This window comes from Silurus meridionalis, chromosome 6, assembly GCF_014805685.1.
Source record: "Silurus meridionalis isolate SWU-2019-XX chromosome 6, ASM1480568v1, whole genome shotgun sequence".
NCBI lineage: Eukaryota > Metazoa > Chordata > Actinopteri > Siluriformes > Siluridae > Silurus > Silurus meridionalis.
Genome location: NC_060889.1, coordinates 23,594,893 through 23,618,825, shown reverse-complemented (window position 1 = coordinate 23,618,825; position 23,933 = coordinate 23,594,893). Strand labels below are relative to the sequence as shown.

Here is a 23,933-nt window from a genome sequence, read left to right as displayed (position 1 = left end):
TGTATATAAACATAACACAATTTTGTATAAAAAAATTGCTAAATAAAAATTTTTAATAATTTATAAGTTATAAAACAGTTACTTCCAGTTAACTAATGTTTGACAAACAGTGTTCCAGAAGAGCTGATATTCAGTAGTACAGCACTTTGTATCACTGTTTGTCTGCGTTCAGTACATAAATTACAATAATATCAATACACTTATCACTACTTCTGTACATTACTATTAACACACTGTGCTTGATTCATTTTTTTTTTTTTTTAACCTTTATTTTTACTCAGCTGTGAGTAAAAATAAATAATATTAAGCTGTGGAATCTTTATAAACTATTGACGGTTCAAAAATAAACAAAATATTTGTCATAATGTGAATGAAATGTTGCTTAATCATCTAACAAATATATTACATCAGAGGAGAAATATATTTCATAACTGTAATCTGATTTGTGTTGTTGATTTACTTTATTATATCACACTGCTTAATCTATTTATTCTTTTATATATAAAGCCAACATAACCAAAACTATTTTATATTTTAGCCTGAGCTTGAAAAGGAGAAGAAATACGCAGGTGAGAATAAACTTTTGTGCTTTAAATTCATAGTAATTATTTAAATGGAAAGTTAACAGACAGTATCACTGTAATAAAAAGTAAATAATAAAGAGAACTGTGAGTTTGTTAGACTGTACAGACTCCTGTAGCACTTTAGCTTTAACCCCACAATAATAACATTATTGAAAGAACACTGATAACTTGTTTACTCTTATTTACTAGGTTACAGTATTCAGATTTACAGTACATACACATAAAATACTGATATTAATAATAATCTTTACATATGACATGAATATACCCTACATGTTCAAAAGTATGTGTTTTCTTTACCCCATGTCAGTTTGTGAAATTTCTGCACTGATAGATCTGTAAAAAGACATTAACACTAGTAAGGACTAAAGTGATTAAAACTCGTAATGTTGGTCTTAATGCTGGTCATATATGACTAGTACAGTTAAATGTTGCTGCTAAGAGCACTGATTTTCACACTTTAGTTAAATGAACAAATTAATTTAAATGAAAGACAAATTAATCATGTTTTGTAAAAGATTGTGCGACATTTGTTCTTGACTCCTTCTCATTGGAGCTGAATGAATGACACACACCAACACAACAACATCAACATTCACTTCATCCACACAAGAGACAAACTAAAACATACAAGAGTGAAATAAATGCATTTATAAGCAACAGCAGCTCAGACAGGAAGTGATAGACCATGAAAACTTACAGAGCAGAACCACTGAGTGCTGAAGAATGTAGTGTATAATAATCACCTGTCCTCTGTCATATTACTCACTACAGAGGTCCAAACTGCTCTAGAAACAACATCAACATAAGAACTGTGTATCAGAGGTACATGAAAGTGTCACAATGTACACAAGCACCAAATCACTATGTGTAGTGCAAACTCCATATTAATGCTAAAGGATGTGGAAATTGATATTTAACAAACTCATATAGAGGTGATGGTCAGGTGTCCACATACTTCTGGCCATATAGTGTATATAAAATTGTATATATGAACTCATCCTCATGTTAAACTGCACATTTCTCATACAGTAGAAATATAAAGTTACTTTTGTGAATTTGTTTTACTCACACAATGAAAATAATAAGTGTATTAAACAGTTTCCTGCAGGTAGTCTGATCTCTAATATCAACTTTTTTCTCATTGTAGAGCTTCAGAGACAGAGAGTGGAAGACGGTAATTATTTCTGACTTCAGAATTTTTACTTTTTACTCATTTGTGTGTAGAGAAAATAGACATAATATTTCAAAGAAAGCATGTATTTTCTGTACTTCACAATTTTGCATTTACATTAAAACACTTTACATGTTGTTGCAGTGCACAGCCTCATATTATAATAATGATTATTTATATTCTTATCAATTTTTCCCAACTGTCAGAATCCTCAATACACAGAGACTGGATAAAGATGATATCTGCACTTTTCTCCACACTAGAACTGTGTACTGGTCGGTGCTGCACTGTGATTCCCTGTGTGGATCTTTATAGTCTTAGTTATTATTTCTCTTGTAGTTCTGTGTCTCTGTAGGAGGAACATTGTTTCATTTCACTGTGTGCAGTAACACAAACATACAGTTGATATGACAGTAGAAGCCACTTGAGGTTTAAGATGTAAAAATCACAGCACTCAGTATTTATTGTGTAGGTGAAGAGTAGGTGAAGAGTGAAACAGTACCTGAGGCAGTGATACAGAACAATGTTTTATAGATGCTGGTGTTCTTTTGGATATTGAGTCTCTTTTTGTCTCTACACCTGCTTTTGTAAGCATTTAAACACAAGTTCAGTTCAAGTTAAGTCAAGTCAATAGGCTTTTATTGTAATTTCTACTATACACAGTGGTACACAGTAAAAACGAGACAACATTCCTCCGGAACCCTGGTGCTACACTAAACAATAACAAAGCTACAACACAAGCTACATAAAGTGCATCGAGTGCAACCTGGTGCAAACAGTGCAGACAAAAAACAGTACAGACAGACAACACAAGACAAGACACAAGACCAAGATAGCGCCGACCAGTAAACCTACTGTATACTTGGTTATACAGTACTGTGAACTGTAAAAACTATACCCGGGAGTGAATATATGTACACAGTGAACACAATGTAGTGCAAAAATACAGCAGCAGTCAAGATGTGCAGAAGACAGCATGTAAACAGTGTAGTATAATAAAATAAGTTGAAGGTGCAAAAAAAGCATGTAAACAATGTAAACAATATACTAGTCAGGTGCAAAAGACGGCATGTAAACAGTAATACAGTGAAAGGTGCAGTTAAACAGATATCAGTTATCAAATATAAATAATAATAAATAGATTATGGTGGAATAGATTGAGATGAGTGTGTGTTGTGTTAAGTCCAGGTTGTACAGTTTGATACACACAACTGTGTGTGTGTGTGTGTGTGTGTGTGTGTGTGTGTGTGTGTGTGTGTGTGAGAGATCCTTCAGTTCTGTGTATTAAGTAGCCTGATGGCTTGTGGGAAAAAACTGTTGCATAGTCTTGTTGTGGCGGCCCGAATGCTTCGGAACCATTTTCCTGATGGCAGGAGTGTGAAAAGTGTGTGTGAGAGACGGGTGTGTGTGGTCATCCGCAATGCTGTGTACTTTGCGGATGCAGCGTGTGGTGTAAATGTCCATGATAGCAGGGAGAGAGACTCTGATGATCTTCTCAGCTGTCCTCACTATCCTCTGTAGGGTCTTGCGGTCCGAGACGGTGCAATTCCCAAACCAGGCAGTAATGCAGCTGCTCAAGATTCTCTCAATGGTCCCTCTGTAGAACATGGTCAGGATGGGGGGAGGGAGATGGGCTTTCCTCAGTCTTCTCAGGAAGTAGAGACGCTGCTGGGCTTTCTTGGTGATGAAGCTGGTGTTGAGTGACCAGGTGAGGTTATCCGCCAGATGAACACCAAGGAATTTGGTGCTCTTGACGATCTCCACTGAGGATCTATCAATAATCAGTGGAGATTGGTTGCTCTGTGCTCACCTGAAGTCCACAACCATCTCTTTCGTTTTGTTAACCGTTGCACATTCTCTCTGTATGCTGACTCGTCGTTCTTGCTGATTAGACCCACCACGGTTGTGTCATCAGCAAATTTGATGATGTGGTTCGAGCTGTGCATTGCTACACAGTCGTGAGTCAGCAAAGTGAACAGCAGTGAACTGAGCACACAGCCCTGGGGGGCCCCAGTGCTCAGTGTGGTGGTGCTGAAGTTGCTGTTCCTGATCCGTACTGACTGAGGTCTCTCAGTCAGGAAGTCCAGGATCCAGTTACAAAGGGAGGTGTTCAGGCCCAGTAGGCTCAACTTCTCAATCAGGTGCTGAGGAATGATTGTGTTGAATGCTGAACTGAAGTCAATGAACAGCATTCGTACATATGAGTCCTTGTTATCCAGATGGGTGAGGGCCTAATGGAGGGTCGTGGAGATGGCATCGTTCGTGGAACGGTTTGGACGTTACGCAAACTGCATGGGGTCCAGGTAGGGTGGAAGCTGGGTTTTAATGTGCCTCATGGTGAGCCTCTCAAAGCACTTCATCACGATGGGAGTGAGCGCGACGGGACGATAGTCATTGAGGCAGGATATGGTAGACTTCTTCGGCACAGGAACGATGGTCGTTGTCTTGAAGCACGTGGGAACAACGTTACTGTTTAGGGAGATGTTGAAGATGTCAGTAAAGACATCCGCTAGCTGTTCTGCACATTCCCTGAGCACTCTGCCAGGAATGTTGCCAGGTCCAGCAGACTTCCGTGGGTTAACTCTGCATAAAGTTTCCTCACTTCAGCTGTGGTTATACAGAGCACCTGGTCAGTGGGAGGAGGGGTGGTCTTCCTCGCCTTCATGTTGTTCTGTACCTCAAACCGTTGGTTGCAGCCTCTCTAAACACGTCCCAGTCAGTGTACTCAAAACAGTCCTGAAGAGCAGAAGTAGCTCCTTCTGGCCAGGTTTTCACCAGTTTCGGAAACGGTTTAGAGCGTCTGTTGAGCGGCCTGTATGCTGGAATTAACATAACAGAGCAGTGGTCTGAGTATCCGAGATGGGGCGGGGATGTTTGTGTAAACAAGTCCACATGCTGATGGAGTTTAGGAAGCACAGTCCTGAGATTCACATGGTTGAAATCTCCGGTGATAATAAACAATTCGTCGGGGTGAGCATTCTGCAGGTCGCTAATAGCGCCATAGAGTTCCCTCAGTGCCTACTTAGCATTAGCACTGAGAGGAATGTACATTTCGACAATAAAAACAGTGGTGAATTCCCGTGGTAAATAAAAAGGTCTGCATCTAACAGTCACAAAGTCCACTAGGGAAGAGCAGTAGCGTGAAACAAACACAGAGTTCTTACACCATTCCGTGTTGACATAAACACACACACCGCGAGTCTTACCACACAGAGCTACGTTTCTGTCAGCTCAAAACACGGTTAGCCCGTCTATTTGTTCACAAGTCCTTCTCCAGACCTCTGCAGGTTTGTAGAAAAACTGTAAAAACAGTAAAAAGAAAAAAGAAAAAGAAAAAATGGCCTAAAGCCTGGAATAAACATGCCAAAATATTTTATATGACACACCGGAGTAATCACTAAAACCTGTGAAGCAGCTCATGATACCTGGAATTTCGATGGTCTACAAGGAACTAAAATAGATGTGAATAAATAGATATTAATAAAATCTGAAGATTTAGTTAGGAACATTAAACCCATTTTTCTTTAAATTATTTTGCATTATTTATCTATTTTTGGTTTATTTCATTAGTATTTCTTGTGTGTGGTGTAAATATTCGTTATAAATTTCATATTTTTTTATATGTATTGTCAAATGTATTTGTTAAATTAATATAAAATGTTGCTTCATAGAGTTTATAAAGAAGAAGAAGTTTGCAGGTGAGAACAACTTTAGTTTCTACTGTAGATAGTGTGTGTGTGTGTGTGTGTGTGTGTGTGTGTGTGTGTGTGTGTGTGTGTGTGTGTGTGTGTGTGTGTGTGTAATTATTCAAAAATCTTTTTATATAGTGCATGTATTAAAGCATTTGTTTAGTTTTCACAAATTAATATTGAATAATTCAGGTATCAGATATTCAGTAATCTGCATTCAGGATCTTTTCAGTTTTCAAATAGAAACAGATTGAATGTGAGGTTGTAAAATTGAGCACAGAAATGAGATGAGTTTAAGATCCGGGTTACTCACAGCTACATAAAGATAATCGAGTCTGGATCCAGTTGTACTGTTTTATCTCCTGCTATTAAATTCCTCTCCATCGAGTTCTAACAGAGCACCTTATAGCTGTGTGTAGTTTTATTTCTTCATTAATAGAAGAGAGGAAGATGAGAAACACAGATGAACTTTCTACATCATTACAGATCAGACAGACTGATGTATCTGATGTCAGATCAGACTGGAAGACTCTGAGTAAAGCTCAGTTTTTTACCCTTCACTCTTCAACTTGATCATTTCATCACATTCAGCTTCACCTGTAAACACTAAAAATTATAAATAATAGTAGAAAACTTCTCCTGCTACTGGTTTATTTCAAGACTTTTCTTCAAATCCACCGTGAAAACTAAACCCAGTATTAACAACTAAATACAACAATCACATTCACTTCACACAAAGTTAAAGTTTTGTACAGTTTTATTTTAATACCTGTTTTTTTTTTTTATACTTTTCATAAACAAACTATTTTAATTCTACAGTCTGTATTTTTATTTTACATGTTATGATTGTGGAATTTTGTCATTACAAATAAAAACAGTGGTGAATTCCGTGGTAAATAAAAAGGTCTGCATCTAACAGTCACAAAGTCCACTAGGGAAGAGCAGTAGCGTGAAACAAACACAGAGTTCTTACACCATTCCGTGTTGACATAAACACACACACATGAGTCTTACCACACAGAGCTACGTTTCTGTCAGCTCAAAACACGGTTAGCCCGTCTATTTGTTCACAAGTCCTTCTCCAGACCTCTGCAGGTTTGTAGTGAAACTGTAAAAACAGTTTAAAAAGGAAAGAAGAAAAAGAAAAATGACCTTAAGCCTGAAATAAACATGCCAGAAATATTTATGACACACATGAGTAATCACTAAAACCTGTGAAGCAGCTCATGATACCTGGAATTTCTACAGTCTACAACGGACTAAAATATGAATAAATACATGTTAATAAAATCTGAAGATGTGCACATTAACCCCATTTTACTTTAAATTATTTTGCATCATTAATTTATTTTTGGTTTATTTCATTAGTATTTCTTGTGTGTGGTGTAAATATTCGTTATACATTTCATATTTTTCACATGTATTGTCAAATGTATTTGTTAAATTAATATAAAATGTTGCTTCACAGAGTTTATAAAGAAGAAGAAGTTTGCAGGTGAGAACAACTTTAGTTTCTACTGTAGATAGTGTGTGTGTGTGTGTGTGTAATTATTCAAAAATCTTTTATATAGTGCATGTATTAAAGCATTTGTTTAGTTTTCACAAATTAATATTGAATAATTCAGGTATCAGATATTCAGTAATCTGCATTCAGGATCTTTTCAGTTCTCAAATAGAAACAGATTGAATGTGAGGTTGTAAAATTGAGCACAGAAATGAGATGAGTTTAAGATCCGGGTTACTCACAGCTACATAAAGATAATCGAGTCTGGATCCAGTTGAACTGTTTTATCTCCTGCTATTAAATTCCTCTCCATCGAGTTCTAACAGAGCACCTTATAGCTGTGTGTAGTTTTATTTCTTCATTAATAGAAGAGAGGAAGATGAGAAACACAGATGAACTTTCTACATCATTACAGATCAGACAGACTGATGTATCTGATGTCAGATCAGACTGGAAGACTCTGAGTAAAGCTCAGTTTTTTACCCTTCACTCTTCAACTTGATCATTTCATCACATTCAGCTTCACCTGTAAACACTAAAAATTATAAATAATAGTAGAAAACTTCTCCTGCTACTGGTTTATTTCAAGACTTTTCTTCAAATCCACCGTGAAAACTAAACCCAGTATTAACAACTAAATACAACAATCACATTCACTTCACACAAAGTCAAAGCGCGAGCAACAGAGTCATGAGATTTTACCTTCACATTAAATACACACACACAAAACTAAACACCTCTTTGGCTGCTGCTGTGAGAAAGAAACAGTGTTTAAATCTTCATTATCACATTTCAAGTATTTTTATGAACAAAACACACTTTTAGCCCAGTATTCACTTTCATAACTGAGAAGTGATTTTACAAAATATAAATAAATTATATGAACAATATAATCAATATAATAGCAGCATTTACAGAAACTTAAATCAGGATCCAAAACGGTGAAATCATGAAGATGAATCTGCTCCATAACCAGTCCTGTAAAACTCCTTCAGAGACGCGATACTTCACACATATGAAGTGAAAACAAAGCGCTATTTATACACACACTATAAACTCTACACGTTTTTATCTTTTTATTAACATAAATGTATAATTATTGATTCTTCTACAAATCCTTTTATAAATAATAATGAATTTGATCTACTGGAAGATAATTGAATGTTTTTTACCTGCAAACTCACATCACACACTGTGTGTTTCTCTCAGTGGATGTGACTCTGGATCCTGATTCTGCACATCCTGAACTCATCCTGTCTGCTGATGGAAAACAAGTGAGTTGTGGAGACACAGAACAGAATCTCACTGATACTCCACAGAGATTTACTGAAAGTTGTGCTGTTGTGGGAAATCAGAGTTTCTCCTCAGGGAGATTTTATTATGAGGTGCAGGTCAGAGGGAAAACTAGATGGATATTAGGAGTCATGAGAAAAAACATTAACAGAAAGAAGTGGATTATACGGAGACCTCAGTATGGATTCTGGACTGTGGAACTGTTTGGGAATCAGTATTTGGCTCTTGATGATCCTGATGTCCCCCTCACACTGAGAGAGAAGGTGGAGAATTTGGGGGTGTTTGTGGATTATGATGAGGGTCTGGTCTCCTTTTATGATGTGAACTCCAGATCTCATATCTACTCTTTCACTGGTCAGACTTTCACTCAGAAACTCATTCCATACTTCTGTACTTGGTATAATGATGGAGTTCCACTGATCTGTATTTAATACCAAATACATTTTTCACCTCACAGTTTTAATTTTCTATTAAATGTTGAAAATAAAAATAATTAATGTTTTTTTTTTCTGGTAAATTTTATAAAAATATATTCCATATTAAAGTTTTGTACAGTTTCATTTTAATTTTATTTCTGTTTTTTTTTTTATACTTTTTCATAAACAAACTATTTAAATTCTACAGTTTGTATTTTTATTTTACATGTTATGATTGTGGAATTTTGTCATTACAAATAAAATATCAATAAAGATTATATTTATTATAATTTATTTTCACACCACTCAGTATAATTATAAAGAGTAAAGTGTAAATGATTCAGGGTGAATTTTCTCTTTAATAACTGAGGGAGTGTTTTAGGTTTCATATTTTAACCTCGTGACTACACTGTAAAAAATAAACCCTACATTTTACGGTAAAAAAAACGGCAGCTGTGGTTGCCAGAACTTTACCGTAAAAAATACGGTAGGAACGTTATTGGTTGAACAGGATTGCACCCATTGTACTGTATATTTTACGGATTTTAATTCTTTCTTTTACGGTTTATAACTGTCTAAATCAATATTTATCTTGTTATAAAAGCAGTTTATACCAGTCAAATTACAGGGTTTACATTGTAATAATTACGGTTCATAACCATCTTTTTTACAGCTAAAACTGTTTAATTTAAAGGTTTATTTTGTAATAATTACAGTTAAAACCTATAATTATTTCACAAAGTAAACAGGAAATTATTTAAATTAAGGAAAAAACATTAAATATGTAACTGCTGTTGAACTATTTTTTTTTTATTTTAAACAACCACAGTGAATTCAAAGCATCATTTAATCACACTAGGGTTAGAGAAGTTACATTCCTAAACATTCAGATTTTACCTTTAAGAAACTATTAAGAGTACTCTCATTCTGATTGATGAACACAAACCTAAATCAAATCATCAAAACGGACATCAGTGTGGTCCCATGTATTTTTTTAATAAAGACTGGCAGGCATTTAAAACAATAATGTATTTTTCTGTTCACGTGTTTTAACAGAAGTATACAGTGGCTTAAGATCAGATTAAGATCAGTCGGTGAAGACTACTCATTTAAAATTTAGACTTAGAATTTAAAACATTTCTGCTACCTAACTGCCACTTTAAACTGAGCTTGGGAAGATACAGTAGGTAACGGTGAAAGAACTACTAAAGCAGAAAAAGGCACAAGTGCTTACAGAATATAGTATATTGTTACCACTAAACATGTGGCTACAACTCAGTCATTAACATTTTAATGTTTCTAAAGTTTAAACTTGGAAATTATTTGCAGGCCACCTTTACAAAGTCAGAGATTAGGGTAAAGACTCTTGGGTTCACTTGGAGTCGCTTTTTGTTCTTCTTTTCCACAACTTTTGTGCCCTTTTCAGGATTGATGATGAAAAAACACTATTGTGTCTTTGGGGTGATTATAATAAGGCATTCAGTCAAGGATGACACACACACGGACTTAGCGAGACTATTTGTTTACTCGCATGTGTAGAGAATAACACCGGGGGCGTACATCCGGAAACACGTATAAAAAAGTGCATTGTGGGAAATGTAGTAAGTAAACAGCGTTAACACAATACACAACATTTCCTCCCCTCTTACTCTTTGAGGTGTAACACAAAGATTACAATTTAAACTGTACCACCTAACTATAAAATTTTGTTTCTTTTAATCAACATATCTATGAACATAGCCTTTTTTTTTTTTTTTTTTTTTGTAAACATGAACATTGAGTCTTTATGCTGAATCCTGTTGTAAAGTGACACAACTATATACTGGGAATGAGGGTAGACTACCTCAAACCCTAGCTTACCCTTAGGGGATTATTCTGCCCCAAAGCAATAAGGGAAGCCCCTAACTAAGTGTAGTCCAGTAAACGCTGAGGAGGACGCCGCTCCCTTGCTGGATACCGGTGGCCTATTTGGTTTCCATTTCCTGCTGGTGAAGATGATTGTTCGTTAGCAAAAGGACTATTTGTGATCATCATAGGCTCCTTTGTGGAGACTACTGAAGTTGGAGAATTGTCATATATTTGATCAGTGGCATCAGTGACCTCAGGAAGATCTGTAACTGTGCTGGCTCCATCAAGCAACTGATCAGTATGTCTCCTCCAGGAAAGATTTTCAGCAGTCTTGACCTTATATGACACTGGACCCGTTTGGGCCTCCACAGTAGCCGGAACCCATTTCGGACCACTACCATAGTTCCGAGCAAGCACTGATGAGCCTGTTGCAAAGATTCTGTCCTTGGCTCGCAGATTCCGTCGCTGTACTTGATGGTCTTGTTGCCGTTGGACAGTTTCTTTGAGTGTAGCTGGTTTAATCAGCTCAAAGCTTGTCCTGAGCTCTCTGCTGAACAACAGAAACGCTGGTGATACTTTGGTGGTCGCATGCGGAGTACTACGATAGAAGAGCAAAAAGCTGTGCAGACGTTGATGAAATGTGCCTTGCCCGAGGGAAGCTTTCAAAGCATGTTTCATGGTTTGGACAAACCTTTCGGCTAATCCATTAGTTGCAGGATGGTAAGGTGATGACGTTATATGTTGCACACCATTTGCTTGTAGAAATGTGGCCATCTCATGGGATGTAAATTGGGGGCCATTATCTGAGACAAGTTGCACTGGTGATCCAAACCTACTGAACATTTCTCCCAGTTTCTCAATTGTCTTTTCAGCTGAAGTAGATTTCATAATGGCCACCTCAGGCCACTTACTGTGTGCATCCATGACCACCAACAGCATTTTGTCCTCGACTGGGCCAGCAAAATCAATATGAATGCGATGCCATGATTTTTCAGGATATTCCCACGGGTGCAGAGGTGCAAGTTGTGGTGCGTTACGTATGCGCTGGCATGAAGTACACGTCCTAGCTTTTTCCTCAATTTGGCCATCTACTCCTGGCCACCAGAAGTAGCTCCTGGCAATCTCCTTCATGCGGACCATTCCACAGTGTCCTACATGCAGCTGTTTTAACATTGGCTTGCGTAAAGCCGGGGGAATAACCACTCTCCTTCCCCACAACAAGCAGCCGGACTGCACCGAAAGTTCATGACGTCGAGAGATGTAAGGTTTTAGCTCCAGGCCATCGCTCTCCCCTTTACCGGTCAAGACAATATCCACGACTCTTGACAGGACAGGGTCATTTCGTGTGCCCCTGCATACTTGTGCGGCTGTTATAGGAGCCCGCTCCACCTGGCTGAAATAGAAAATTTCACCCACCTTTGCTTCCTTTACCCTGTCAGCGAGAGGCAACCTGGACAGACCGTCCGCATTCCGTGCAATTCTGACTTTCGGTATTTGATGTCATAGGTGTGAGCAGATAGCAACAAAGCCCACCTTTGCATCCTACTGGCAGCAAGAGCGGGAATGCCATGGTGTGGACCAAATATTGCAGTGAGTGGGCGATGATCGGTCAGCAGCGTGAACTTCCTTCCAAAAATATACTGATAAAACTTACGCACTCCAAACACAATGCTCAATGCTTCTCGCTCAATCTGAGCATAGTTTGATTCTGCTTTGCTCAGACTCCTGGAAGCAAACGCAATTGGCCTCTCTTGACCATTGGGCATGATGTGGGACAAGACAGCTCCCACACCATATGGAGAAGCATCGCAGGCCAGCTGGATAGGAAGAGCAGGGTCAAAATGAGTGAGTGCGTTTGACCCCAGAAGTGTCTCCTTTGCTTTTCTGAATGACTCCTGGCATTCAGAGGTCCACTTCAATTATTCTCATGGCATAACAATTTGTGCAGAGGTTTCAACAGTGTAGCAATGTTTGGAATGAAACGCCCATAATAGTTCAGTAAGCCGAGGAAAGACCGCAACTGGCTGACATTTTGGGTACTGGAGCATCAACAATAGCCTTAACCTTGGATGGGGACGTATGCAGTCCAGATGCATCAATGACGTGCCCTAAGTACTCGACTGCAAACTGGAAAAATTCACATTTATCCTTGCGCACTCTTAATCCATACTCTTTTAGTCTCTCAAGGGTAGCATCCAGGTGTTGTAAATGCGACTGTTCATCTGTGCCAGTCACCAGAATGTCATCTAAATAACACACAACTCCTGGAAGCCCGGCAAGAATCTGATCCATCGCCGCTGAAAACGGATGGAGCCGAAGTAATTCCAAACGGTAAACGTTTGTACCAAAATAGGCCTTTGTGTGTGTTAATGGTGAGAAGTTCTCTGGACTGTTCCTCAACATGCATCTGTAGGTATGCCTGGTTGAGGTCGATTTTGCTGAATCTTTGTCCTCCAGTCAACCCAGCAAAAAGGTCGTTAATGTGAGGCAAGGGGTATTGTTCTGCTGACAACACTGGATTTACAGTAACTTTAAAGTCCCCACAGATCCTTATGCCTCCATCCTTCTTTATAACTGGAACAATAGGTGTTGCCCACTTACTCACATTGACTGGTTCCAGCACACCATTCTTCACAAGTTCATCCAAGCTCGCCTCTACTTTAGGTTTGAGTGCATATGGCAGGGGCCGGGACTTTAAGAACTTTGGCTGGCTTCCCTGCTCCACAGTCAATTTTACTGTGATGCCTTCCATGCTGCCTAATTCCTGTTTGAAAACTTCACTGTTTTTTCCAAGAACACCTTCAAGGTCCAGGGTTTTAGGTGTCATCATGTGTATGGTCGGCCAGTCCACTTTGAGTTGCTCCAGCCAGGAACGTCCCATCAACGAGGGGTAATCACCCACGACCACATACAATGGCAGTTTTTTTGTTTGTCCATTCAGTTCAACTATTACTTGGGTGAGTCCTTTCATTGTCACTGATTCCCCAGTATAAGTTTTAAGGACGACATCAGGTGGATTGAGTGGCAGGTGGCTAAGTATTTCCCTGTATACCGCATCCGACACCAGCGATACAGCAGCACCAGTGTCGATTTCCATTTTCACTGGCTGTCCTTCCAGCAGCATGGTGACTTTATAAGCTTTGGTTCCACCTGCGACAGTGAGCACATGCAAAGGAAATTCCTCATCAGATGTGTCAGTACTCTCTTTATTCTCCTGTCCGACTGTAAATATGCGCTTTTTGTTTCCTTCTGAAAACTGGTTTCTGATGCATTTTTTCTATTTTTGTTTTATTCCTACACGCACGCTCAATGTGTCCCTTTTTCTTACAGCTGCGGCACTCCATATCCTTAAACCAGCATGAAACAGGCGAGTGTCCAGTCTTACCACAACGGAAACATGGGCCTTTAATTTCAGTTTGTTTTTCTGTCTCCATCTTGTACACTTTACTGTTAGAGCTCAATTGTTGGGCTTCCTTTGCAGCCAATTCCATAGACACACTCAACTCAATTGCTCTTTGTAGTGTCAGGTTGCTCTCTGTTAACAGTCTTTTCTGTATGCCCTCAGCGTAGTCCGCATACTAATCTGTCCCGCAGTGTATCGTTGAGCACATCACCAAATTCACAGTGTTCAGCTAATTTTTTTAGCACTGCCACAAACACTGCCACAGATTCCCCTTCTAGCTGATTTCGTCTGTGGAACCGAAATCGCTCTGCTATTACTAAGGGTTTTGGTGAGAAATGTGCTTTAAGAGTGTTCACTATTTGAGCATACGTTTTCTCTCCAGGTTTCTCTGGCTGCATGAGGTTACGCAGTAGTGTATATGTCTTTGGACCCATTACACTTAAGAATGTGGGTACAACTTTATCTTCAGTAATAGCATTCGCTGCTACAAAGTACTCAAATCTTTCCGTATAAGAACACCACTGCTCACTGCTTTCCTCAAAAGGACCCAAATTTCCAAAAACTGATGCCATTTTAGCCGTTCTCTGTCGTTTAACAATTAATTCAGTCACTTCTCTGAATCGTTGTCTCCTCCCCGCTTATCAGCCAAGACGTGAACTTGCAGCAGACAAATATTCCCGTTTTTCAGCGAACTCGCCGTCAAGCTGCTTCATTTCCGCCTCTTTAAACACACACGGGATAACGAGATCCACTTTATTGTGTCTTTGGGGTGATTATAATAAGGCATTCAGTCAAGGATGACACACACGGACTTAGCGAGACTATTTGTTTACTCACATGTGTAGAGAATAACACCGGGGGCGTACATCCGGAAACGCGTATAAAAAAGTGCATTGTGGGAAATGTAGTAAGTAAACAGCGTTAACACAATACACAACAAACACCTTGAAAAGAAAGAAAAAAACATTGAAACACTGTAAACATTAAGTGAACCTCCCCTCCTAGATGACTTTACATTCCTTTGCAGGAATTCAAGCACTGACGCCAGTTCAGTAGGGTAGTGAATGTTGAAACAGTAGTAACTGCCGAAAATTAGGCAAACAGCAGCGATGAAAGTAGTGATGTCATCGTTCACAATCTTGCAGTCCACACTGAGCATGAATCGAACAGCAGCATAGCAGGAGCGTCCTGTGGATACATTTCAATTCAATGAAGACATGTACATGTAGCAAGGTAATTGTGTATTTACATATATGACTATCATACACATAGCAGTTTTTTTTAGTACTGCCATGAAAAACTACACAATAGATTTCTACACATTCTACAACACAAATTACTAACTACATTTAATAAAATGACCTAGTTCAAAGGTTTAGATACCCCAAACGCCTAATTATCTCTAATGTTACATGAAAGATGAACATTCTGTTTTGTTGTTCATTAGTCTCATTTAATTTGAGACATTAAAGGAAATCCACCAGGTCCTGAACATGCTTTGAATTTCCAGCATCCAAATATCTGACCATGACCCTCATCTTTTAACACTAATGACAATTATAAGACTCATACACAACTATTACCCGAGTCTCTGAAATGTCCACATTATTTAAAGACAAATCTCAAAATTATACAGTCAGTGGTAGAAAGGGGCTAAATATGCAGAACATGTCAAAAGGCAGATAACGTGCAAAGACTGGGTTAATTTTGATAAGTTTTAAGTTTCAGATTAAACAAGACACTTGTAAACAATATTCACAAAACAGAAATGCTCATGATTTATGTAATATTGTACATTATTCAGCATCTAGTGAACCCAGCCATTATGGATGCACAAAACAGTGCACTCTTAGTGCCGGTCCCAAGCCCGGGTAAATGGGGAGGGTTGTGTTAGGAAGGGCATCCAGCTTAGAACCTGTGCCAAATCAAATATGTGGATCACAAATGAGAATTTCCGGTCAAGGCTCGGGTTAACAACGACCGCCACAGGTATCGTTAGCCGACAGGGTACCGGTGGAAATTGGGCTACTGTTGGCCGAAGGAGGAGAAGGAGAGGAGGAAGGCGTCTACAGAGCGGCAGGAAAGGAGCAGTGTAGGAGAGTGGAGGTTCGGGTTGGTACTTTAAATGTTGGTACTAAGATGGGTAAAGGAAGAGAGGTAGCTGTTATGATGGAGAGGAGAAGGGTAGATATGTTGTGTGTTCAGGAGACCAAGTGGAAAGGGAGTAAGGCCAGGAACATTGGAGGTGGGTTTAAACTGTTTTATCATGGTGTGGATGGAAAAGAAATGGTGTAGGTGTGATTCTGAAGGAAGAGTACAGTAAGAGTGTAGTGGAGGTGAAGAGAGTTTCTGATAGGGTGATGATCGTGAGGGTGGAAGTTGAAGGGATGATGATAAATGTCATCAGTGCCTATGCTCCACAAGTTGGCTGTGAGATGGAGGAGAAGGAAAGATTCTGGAGTGAATTAGATGAAGTGGTAGATGGTGTACCTAGGAAAGAACGATTGGTGATTGGGGCAGACTTTAATGGGCATGTAGGTGAAGGAACAGAGGTGATGAGGAGGTGATGGGTAGGTATGGTTTTAAGGAGAGGAATGTGGAAGGGCAGATGGTGGTAGATTTTGCTAAAAGGATGGAAATGGCAGTGGTGAACACGTATTTTAAGAAGAAGGAGGATCATAGGGTGGCGTATAAGAGTGGAGGAAGGTGCACACAGGTGGACTATGTGCTATGCAGGAGATGCAACCTGAAGGAGATTGGAGACTGTAAGGTGTTGGCAGGGGACAGTGTAGCTAGACAGCATCGGATGGTGGTCTGTAGGATGGTTTTGGAGGCGAAGAAGAAGAGGAGGAGAGTGAGGACTGAAGAAGAATAAGATGGTGGAAACTGAAGGAGGAAGAGTGTAGTGTGAGGTTCAGGGAAGAGGTCAGACAGGGGCTTGGTGGTGGTGAAGAGGTGCTGGATGATTGGGCAACTACTGCAGGAGTGATGAGGAGGCAGCTAGAAAAGTACTTGGTGTGACATCTGGAAATAGAAAGCAAGACAAGGAGACGTGGTGGTGGAATGAGGAAGTGCAGGAGGCATAAGGAGAAAGAGGTTGGCAAAACAGAAGTGGGATAGACAGAGTGATGAGAAAAGTAGGCAGGAGTACAAGGAGATGCGGCAGCAGGTAAAAGGATGTGGCGAAAGCCAAGGAAAAGGCATATGAGGAGCTGTATGAGAGGTTGGACACTAAGGAAGGAGAAAAGGATTTATACCGATTGGCCAGGCAGAGGGACCGAGCTGGGAAGGATGTACTGCAAGTTAGAGCAATAAAGGATGGAGAGGAAATGTGTTGACTAGTGAGGAGTGTGTTGAGAAGGTGGAGGAGTATTTTGAGCAGCTGATGAATGAGGAAAATCAGAGAGAGAAGGTTGGATGATGTGGAGTTGGTGAAGCAGGATGTAGATAGGATTAGTAAGGAGGAAGTGAGAGCAGCGATTAAGAGGATGAAGAATGGAAAGTCGGTTGGACCAGATGACATACCGGTAGAAGCGTGGAGATGTTTAGGGGAGATGGCAGTGGAGTTTTTAACCAGATTGTTTAACAGGATTTTGGAAGGTGAGAAGATGCCTGAGGAATGGAGAAGAGTGTGCTGGTACCGATCTTTAAGCATAAGGAGATGTGCAGACCTGCAGTAACTACAGGGAATTAAATTGATCAGTCACACCATGAAGTTATGGGAAAGAGTAGTGGAAGCCAGGCTGAGAGAAGAGGTGACCATCTGTGAGCAACAGTATGGTTTCATGCCGAGGAAGAGCACCACAGATGCCTTATTTGCTTTAAGGATGTTGATGGAGAAGTATAGAGAAGGACAGAAAGAATTGCATTGTGTATTTGTGGATTTAGAAAGCGTCGACAGAGTGCCAAGAGAGGAATTGTGGTATTGTATGAGGAATTGAGGTGTGTCAAAGAAGTATGTGAGGGTGGTGCAGGACATGTATGAGGACAGTGTGACAGCAGTGAAGTGTGCAGTAGGTACGACAGACTGGTTCAGGGTGAAGTTCGGACTGCATTAAGGATCGGCCCTGAGCCTTCTGCTGTTTGCAGTGGTGATGGACAGGTTGATGGACGAGGTCAGACAGGAGTCTCCCTGGACTATGATGTTTGCAGATGATATTGTGATTTGTGGTGAGAGTAGGGAGCAGGTTGAGAAGAGCCTGGAAAGGTGGAGATATGCGCTGGAGAGAAGGGAATGAAAGTCAGTAGGAGTAAGACAGAGTACATGTGTGTGAATGAGAGGGAGGGCAGTGGAGTGATGCGGTTGCAGGAGAAGAGGTGGAGAAGGTGGAGGTTCAGGTACCTGGGGTCAACAGTGCAAAGTAATGGAGAGTGTGTTAGAGAAGTAAAGAAAGAGTGCAGGCAGGGTGGAGTGGGTGGAGAAGAGTGACAGGAGTGATTTGTGATAGTAGGGTATCTGCAAGAATGAAAGGAAAGTTTATAGGTCTGTGGTGAGACCTGCGATGTTGTATGGATTAGAGACAGTGGCATTGAGTAAAAGACAGGAGGTGGAGCTGGAGGTAGCAGAGCTGAAGATGTTAAGGTTTTCGTTGGGAGTGACGAGGATGTACAAGATTAGAAATGAGTTTATTAGAGGGACAGCGCATGTAGGATGTTTTGGTGACAAGGTGAGAGAGGCGAGATTGAGATGGTTTGGACATGGCAAAGGAGGGACATGAGTTATATTGGTAAAAGAATGCTGAGGATGGAGCCACCAGGAAGGAGGAAAAGAGGAAGACTAAGGAGGAGGTTCATGGATGTGGTGAAACACGCAATATAAAACACGCAAAAAACATATAAATTGAATTAATCATCAATTGAATAATATAGCTAAATATAGCCCAAATATGGCCCTTACAGGGCCCTCAAATAAAGAAAATGGGCAAGCTAACTGGGGCCCACAACCCTGACTAAGCTGGGGCCCACATTCAGCCCAATAAAGTGCCCACTCTGACCCCATGCCTATTAGTGCTGGGCGATTTGGCCTAAAAAAAAAATCCCTGATTTTTTTCACAAAAAATCCGATTTGCGATTTAAATCGTTTTTTTACCCCTGCTAATCAGAAACAGCAAGCCATTGTAAATTGTAAAAATAGAACGTAACATAACATAAAATGAGCAAACCTACAAAGAAAATTGTTTTATGAGTGTTTAAATGTGGAACATGATTGAAAATGCACCTGAGGTTTTGAGTGATTTTGCCTTTACTTTTCTCCAAAACTCTACAGTAAAATGACTTGAAATTTAACAATAAATTTCAAGTAATAGACAGGGACACTGTAAATTAGAAGTATTTGAAAGATTGAGCAAACCTATAAAGAAAAATGTTTTATGAGTGTTTGAATGTGGAACATGGTTAAAAATGCAGTGATGCTTGGAGTGATTTTTGCCTTTACTTTTCTTAAAAACTCCACAGTAAAATGAGTTGAAATTGAAAATAAGAATATAATAGACAGCGAGATTCATTATTCAGAATTATTTAAAAGATTGAGCAAACCTCAACAAAAAGGTTCAATGAGTGTTTAAATATGGTGATTCAAATGCTCTGATTGTTCTGTTTCTTAACGGAAACGCCGTTCTGAAGCGTCTTTACAGGTATTTTGACCGCTCCCACCACCCATACCGGAAGTGTACGATTAGACGCGCAACACTAAACCAAGTGCGGCTGCTTAACCGTGTATTTTCAGGATGCGGCTGCTTAACCACAAACTTGTGCTTCCGCTGTCTTGTTCACTTCGTAGGGCCCTACATCTCTCTCACTCGACAGCATGCCTCTGTTTGAGGTGCTGCAGTAAATTGGTGATACTGCTACCTTTGCTTGCTCGCTGCCATGTTGTTTATGTATCTCTATGGCAAACGCGCGGGGGGGCTGAGTTCGTTCGAAACTATGAATGCCCAGAGGGGAGCGTCGGCGGACATTAAAGAGAAAAACGATTTTTATTAAAACATATCGATGTAAACTACACATTCGAGTTAATCGATAAAATCGATTTATCGCCCAGCCCTAATGCCCTTATAACCCAGATAAAACCCATGTGGGGTCCACATGGACATGTTGGCTGGGCTGGTCTATCGTTTCTGTATACCCAGAGCCAGAAAGTGTCTCCACAACATTATTTTAAAAAAGAAGAAAAGATGCACATTAAACATCTTAATTAATACATGATTTAAAATGAACAAACTGATTATCTTGGGACCCCAGTGGAAATATGATTCAACAGCTGTGGATAGTGTTTGGTCTTCATGGATAATTTAAAAAACAGCTAAAAAAAACCTTAAGCTTTTTTTTTTTTTGGTTTCTAAGTGTACGTTTGCAGTGATTCAGCAGCTAAACAGTTAACAAACATCACTTTCCTGTTCCAACATCCACAGTTAGATCTTGAGTTTGGATTACTGTTTGTACTTTTGCATGTGTGATGCCCACAGAAAATGTCCACACAAATAGAGACTCTTATTTTGGTACAAGAAGGTCGGTATACGGGTAACACCTGCAGCTTTCCCTCATTAATATAGAGCTGACAGAGAATACACGTGATTCCCGACTCTTTTGTTTGTTTCCTGTATTATCAGGTAAATAACCTGAACATTTGGGAAAACTGTTTAAAAGTTATAACATCTGTTTAATCACGATGCATAGTTACATCAGTTTTGATGTAAAGATTTTCATTCATGTGCTGTGTGGTGGTGGAAATGCTGCATATATACCTTGTTAAGTTGTCTATTAAAGTTTAACATATTGTTTTGTAAAACCGAAGTAAATGTTTATGTTGAAAAGTTAAAAAGGTTAAGTTAAATGTTTTATTTAAGGCTCACTCTGGACTCACGCTTGGCGCCTTTATTGATCACGTGATCAGCTCGTGCAGAGAGGTCGTTAATGGCTGCCCGTGTAGATGATAATACTATTCATGGAAAACTGAATGTGATAGAAGTGCCACAAATGTTTTAAATGTTTCAAATTGTGAACAGCATTAAAAGTATAATAAAGTTTCAAGCAGGAAAGAACATGGATGATGGATTGTTCAATGTTGAGACTAAATGCAAAAGATACATGGTTGAAAGGATGAAATGAAAGAGACAATAGTTTGTGAATATTGAATATGTCGATAAACATTAATACAGAGGAGCTGGTAGAGAATACACATGATTCCTTACTCTTTTGTTTGTTTCCTGTATTTACAGTATTCACAGTAATCTGGCTGTCAGGTCTCCGGAGCTGGGACTTGCATGTTTTTCTTTTGTTCCTTTTTTGTTATTTTCTTTGCTCTTTGGGATCATCTCACTTTACCTCCAGACTAATTGATTGGCCCTCGTTGCACACATGCAGATCATAGAAGAACAAGAGTATGACCTAGTTGACCTCAATGCCAAGGTTAAACTCCTGAACTGCAAGTTCCCAAACCCACACTCCATCTGCCACCTCCAGACCACCCAACCCAATGCCTGAAAACGTTTTTAGGTGATGTGTCTCAATGCAAAGAGTATTTCTACAATACCCCTTATCATTTGCACATCAGTGTCTTGTCTGAATGAAGAACATTAAGCAATGATTAAGGCTCATGATAGAAACATTTAGCAAAACCTGTTTCATACTCCTTGCAATACAAAAAAAGTATTCTATTAATCCAAGAGAACAATATACGCCTTTTAAAACATTTTTACACAATTTGTCAGGATTTGAGGATTTTCTACATTCCACTGCATTTAGTATTGTGTATATAACTGTTTGTGATAAATAAAATCTTAAAATCCTATTATGTTTCTAATATTTTCTTTTTCCTGTGCTTGCCCTGTTTTACCACCTGATGCCGCCAATGTGACTTTCTACTACGCCACTGCTTCTTATCAGTACATTATATTTCCACCTGCGCCTTTTTAATCCTGGTGTATTTTAGTTCCTCTTTTGCCCGTTTGTTAATGTTGATAGTCCTTCTATCCCTGTGTTTGTCTGCCTGCCTTCTTTCGAGTTTTGACGTATTACATTTTTGTGTTTTTTCTTTTCCTTGTGACTTGCCTCGAGAGAATATAGCTTTTTCCTTTTTGGTGTTTTGTTGACTTCAAAATTTAAATAGATTTTGCATCAATTCCGAGTTTGTCTCTGCATTTTGGTCCTCACCCCTCATTGTGACAGACTGCTAGAGCTCCTAACTTTTATCTGAGTGATCTGTTTAAGACACCATTTTACAACAATGAATTTTTAAATCATAGTTTAGCTTTCTATATACTTGGACAGTTAACATTTCAGAACAACAAACAAATCCTGGAGATGGTAAATCTTTAGATTTTTTAGATACATATATCACTAAGATGTACAGCTACTGTATTTGTGCAGTATTAACCCCAATATACCTGTCAGAGAACCACCAGCCACGCCTCTCTCCTACATTCAGCACACTCACACAGCCTCTCCCTCCTACTAATCACCTTCACCTGTCTCCAATCTACTCTCCCCTTCATAAGGCCCCCATTTCTACTCGCTCACCGTCCGATATACGGTTTACACTGGCGATTATCCCTGGACTACCTGCATTATGGATTATAATATCGATAATATAATCATTGTGCTTATCCTCAAGCCTCTGCCTTGTATGTTCAGACAAATAAAACGTTTAACCATACTCCAGTTTCTAATGCTTGTTCCACGCGTGACTACTACTACTTCTTCTTCTTCTTCTTTCGGCTGCTCCCATTAGAGGTCGCCACAGCGGATCATCGGTCTCCATACCACCCTGTCCTCTACATCTGCCTCTTTCACACCAACTACCTGCATGTCTTCCCTCACCACATCCATGAACCTCCTCCTTGGCCTTCCTCTTTTCCTCCTACCTGGTGGCTCCACCTTCAGCATTCTTCTACCAATATAATTCATGTCCCTTCTCTGCACATGTCCAAACCATCTCAATCTCGTCTCCCTCACCTTGTCACCAAAACATCCTACATGTGCTGTCCCTCTAATAAACTCATTTCTAATCTTGTCCATCCTCGTCACTCCCAACAAAAACCTTAACATCTTCAGCTCTGCTACCTCCAGCTCTGCCTCCTGCCTTTTACTCAATGCCACTGTCTCTAATCCATACAACATTGCAGGTCTCACCACAGTCCTATAAACTTTCCCTTTCATTCTTGCAGATACCCTACTATCACAAATCACTCCTGTCACTCTTCTCCACCCACTCCACCCTGCCTGCACTCTTTTCTTTACTTCTCTAACACACTCTCCATTACTTTGCACTGTTGACCCCAGGTACCTGAACTCCCTTGGTACCTGCAGTCCAACCTTCACCCTGAACCAGTCTGTCGTACCTACTGCACACTTCACTGCCGTCACACTGTCCTCATACATGTCCTGCACCACCCTCACATACTTCTCTGACACACCTGACTTCCTCATACAATACCACAACTCCTCTCTTGGCACTCTGTCATACGCTTTCTCTAAATCCACAAATACACAATGCAATTCCTTCTGTCCTTCTCTATAATACATTTTATACTTCATTCTCAAATCAAATAATGTGTCTGTGGTGCTCTTCTTTAGCATGAAACCATACTGTTGCTCACAGATGGTCACCTCTTCTCTCAGCCTGGCTTCCACTACTCTTTCCCATAACTTAATGGTGTGACGGACCAACTTAATATCCCTGTAGTTACTGCTGGTCTGCACATCTCCCTTATTCTTAAAGATCGGTACCAGCACACTCCTTCTCCATTCCTCAGGAATCCTCTCACATTTCAAAATCTTGTTGAACAACCTGGTTAAAAACTCCAATACCCTCTCTCCTAAACATCTCCATGCTTCTACCGGTATGTCATCTGGTCCAACTGACTTTCCATTCTTTATCCTCTTAATCGCTGCTCTCATTTCCTCCTTAATAATTCTATCCACTTCCTGCTTCACCATCTCCACACCATCTAACCTGCTCTCCCTCTCATTTTCCTCATTCATCAGCTGCTCAAAATTTACATTTACATTTGCGGCATTCAGCA

At 39.7% G+C, this 23,933-nt stretch overlaps 2 protein-coding genes across 2 annotated transcripts in view; both read left to right on the top strand.

Moving 5' to 3' along the window:
* The window catches only part of LOC124387230 (butyrophilin subfamily 1 member A1-like), a 65,966-nt gene extending 57,221 nt beyond the window's left edge, over window positions 1-8,745 (top strand). Inside the window, exon 8 of the mRNA XM_046851449.1 lies at window positions 8,161-8,745. Coding sequence (XP_046707405.1) covers window positions 8,161-8,675 — 515 coding nt within the window. The 3' untranslated portion in view covers window positions 8,676-8,745. The remainder of the gene's footprint in view (window positions 1-8,160) is intronic.
* Window positions 1-23,933, top strand: part of LOC124387232 (butyrophilin subfamily 1 member A1-like) — a 54,712-nt gene that overhangs the window by 12,296 nt on the left and 18,483 nt on the right. The gene's annotated exons all lie outside the window — the stretch shown is intronic.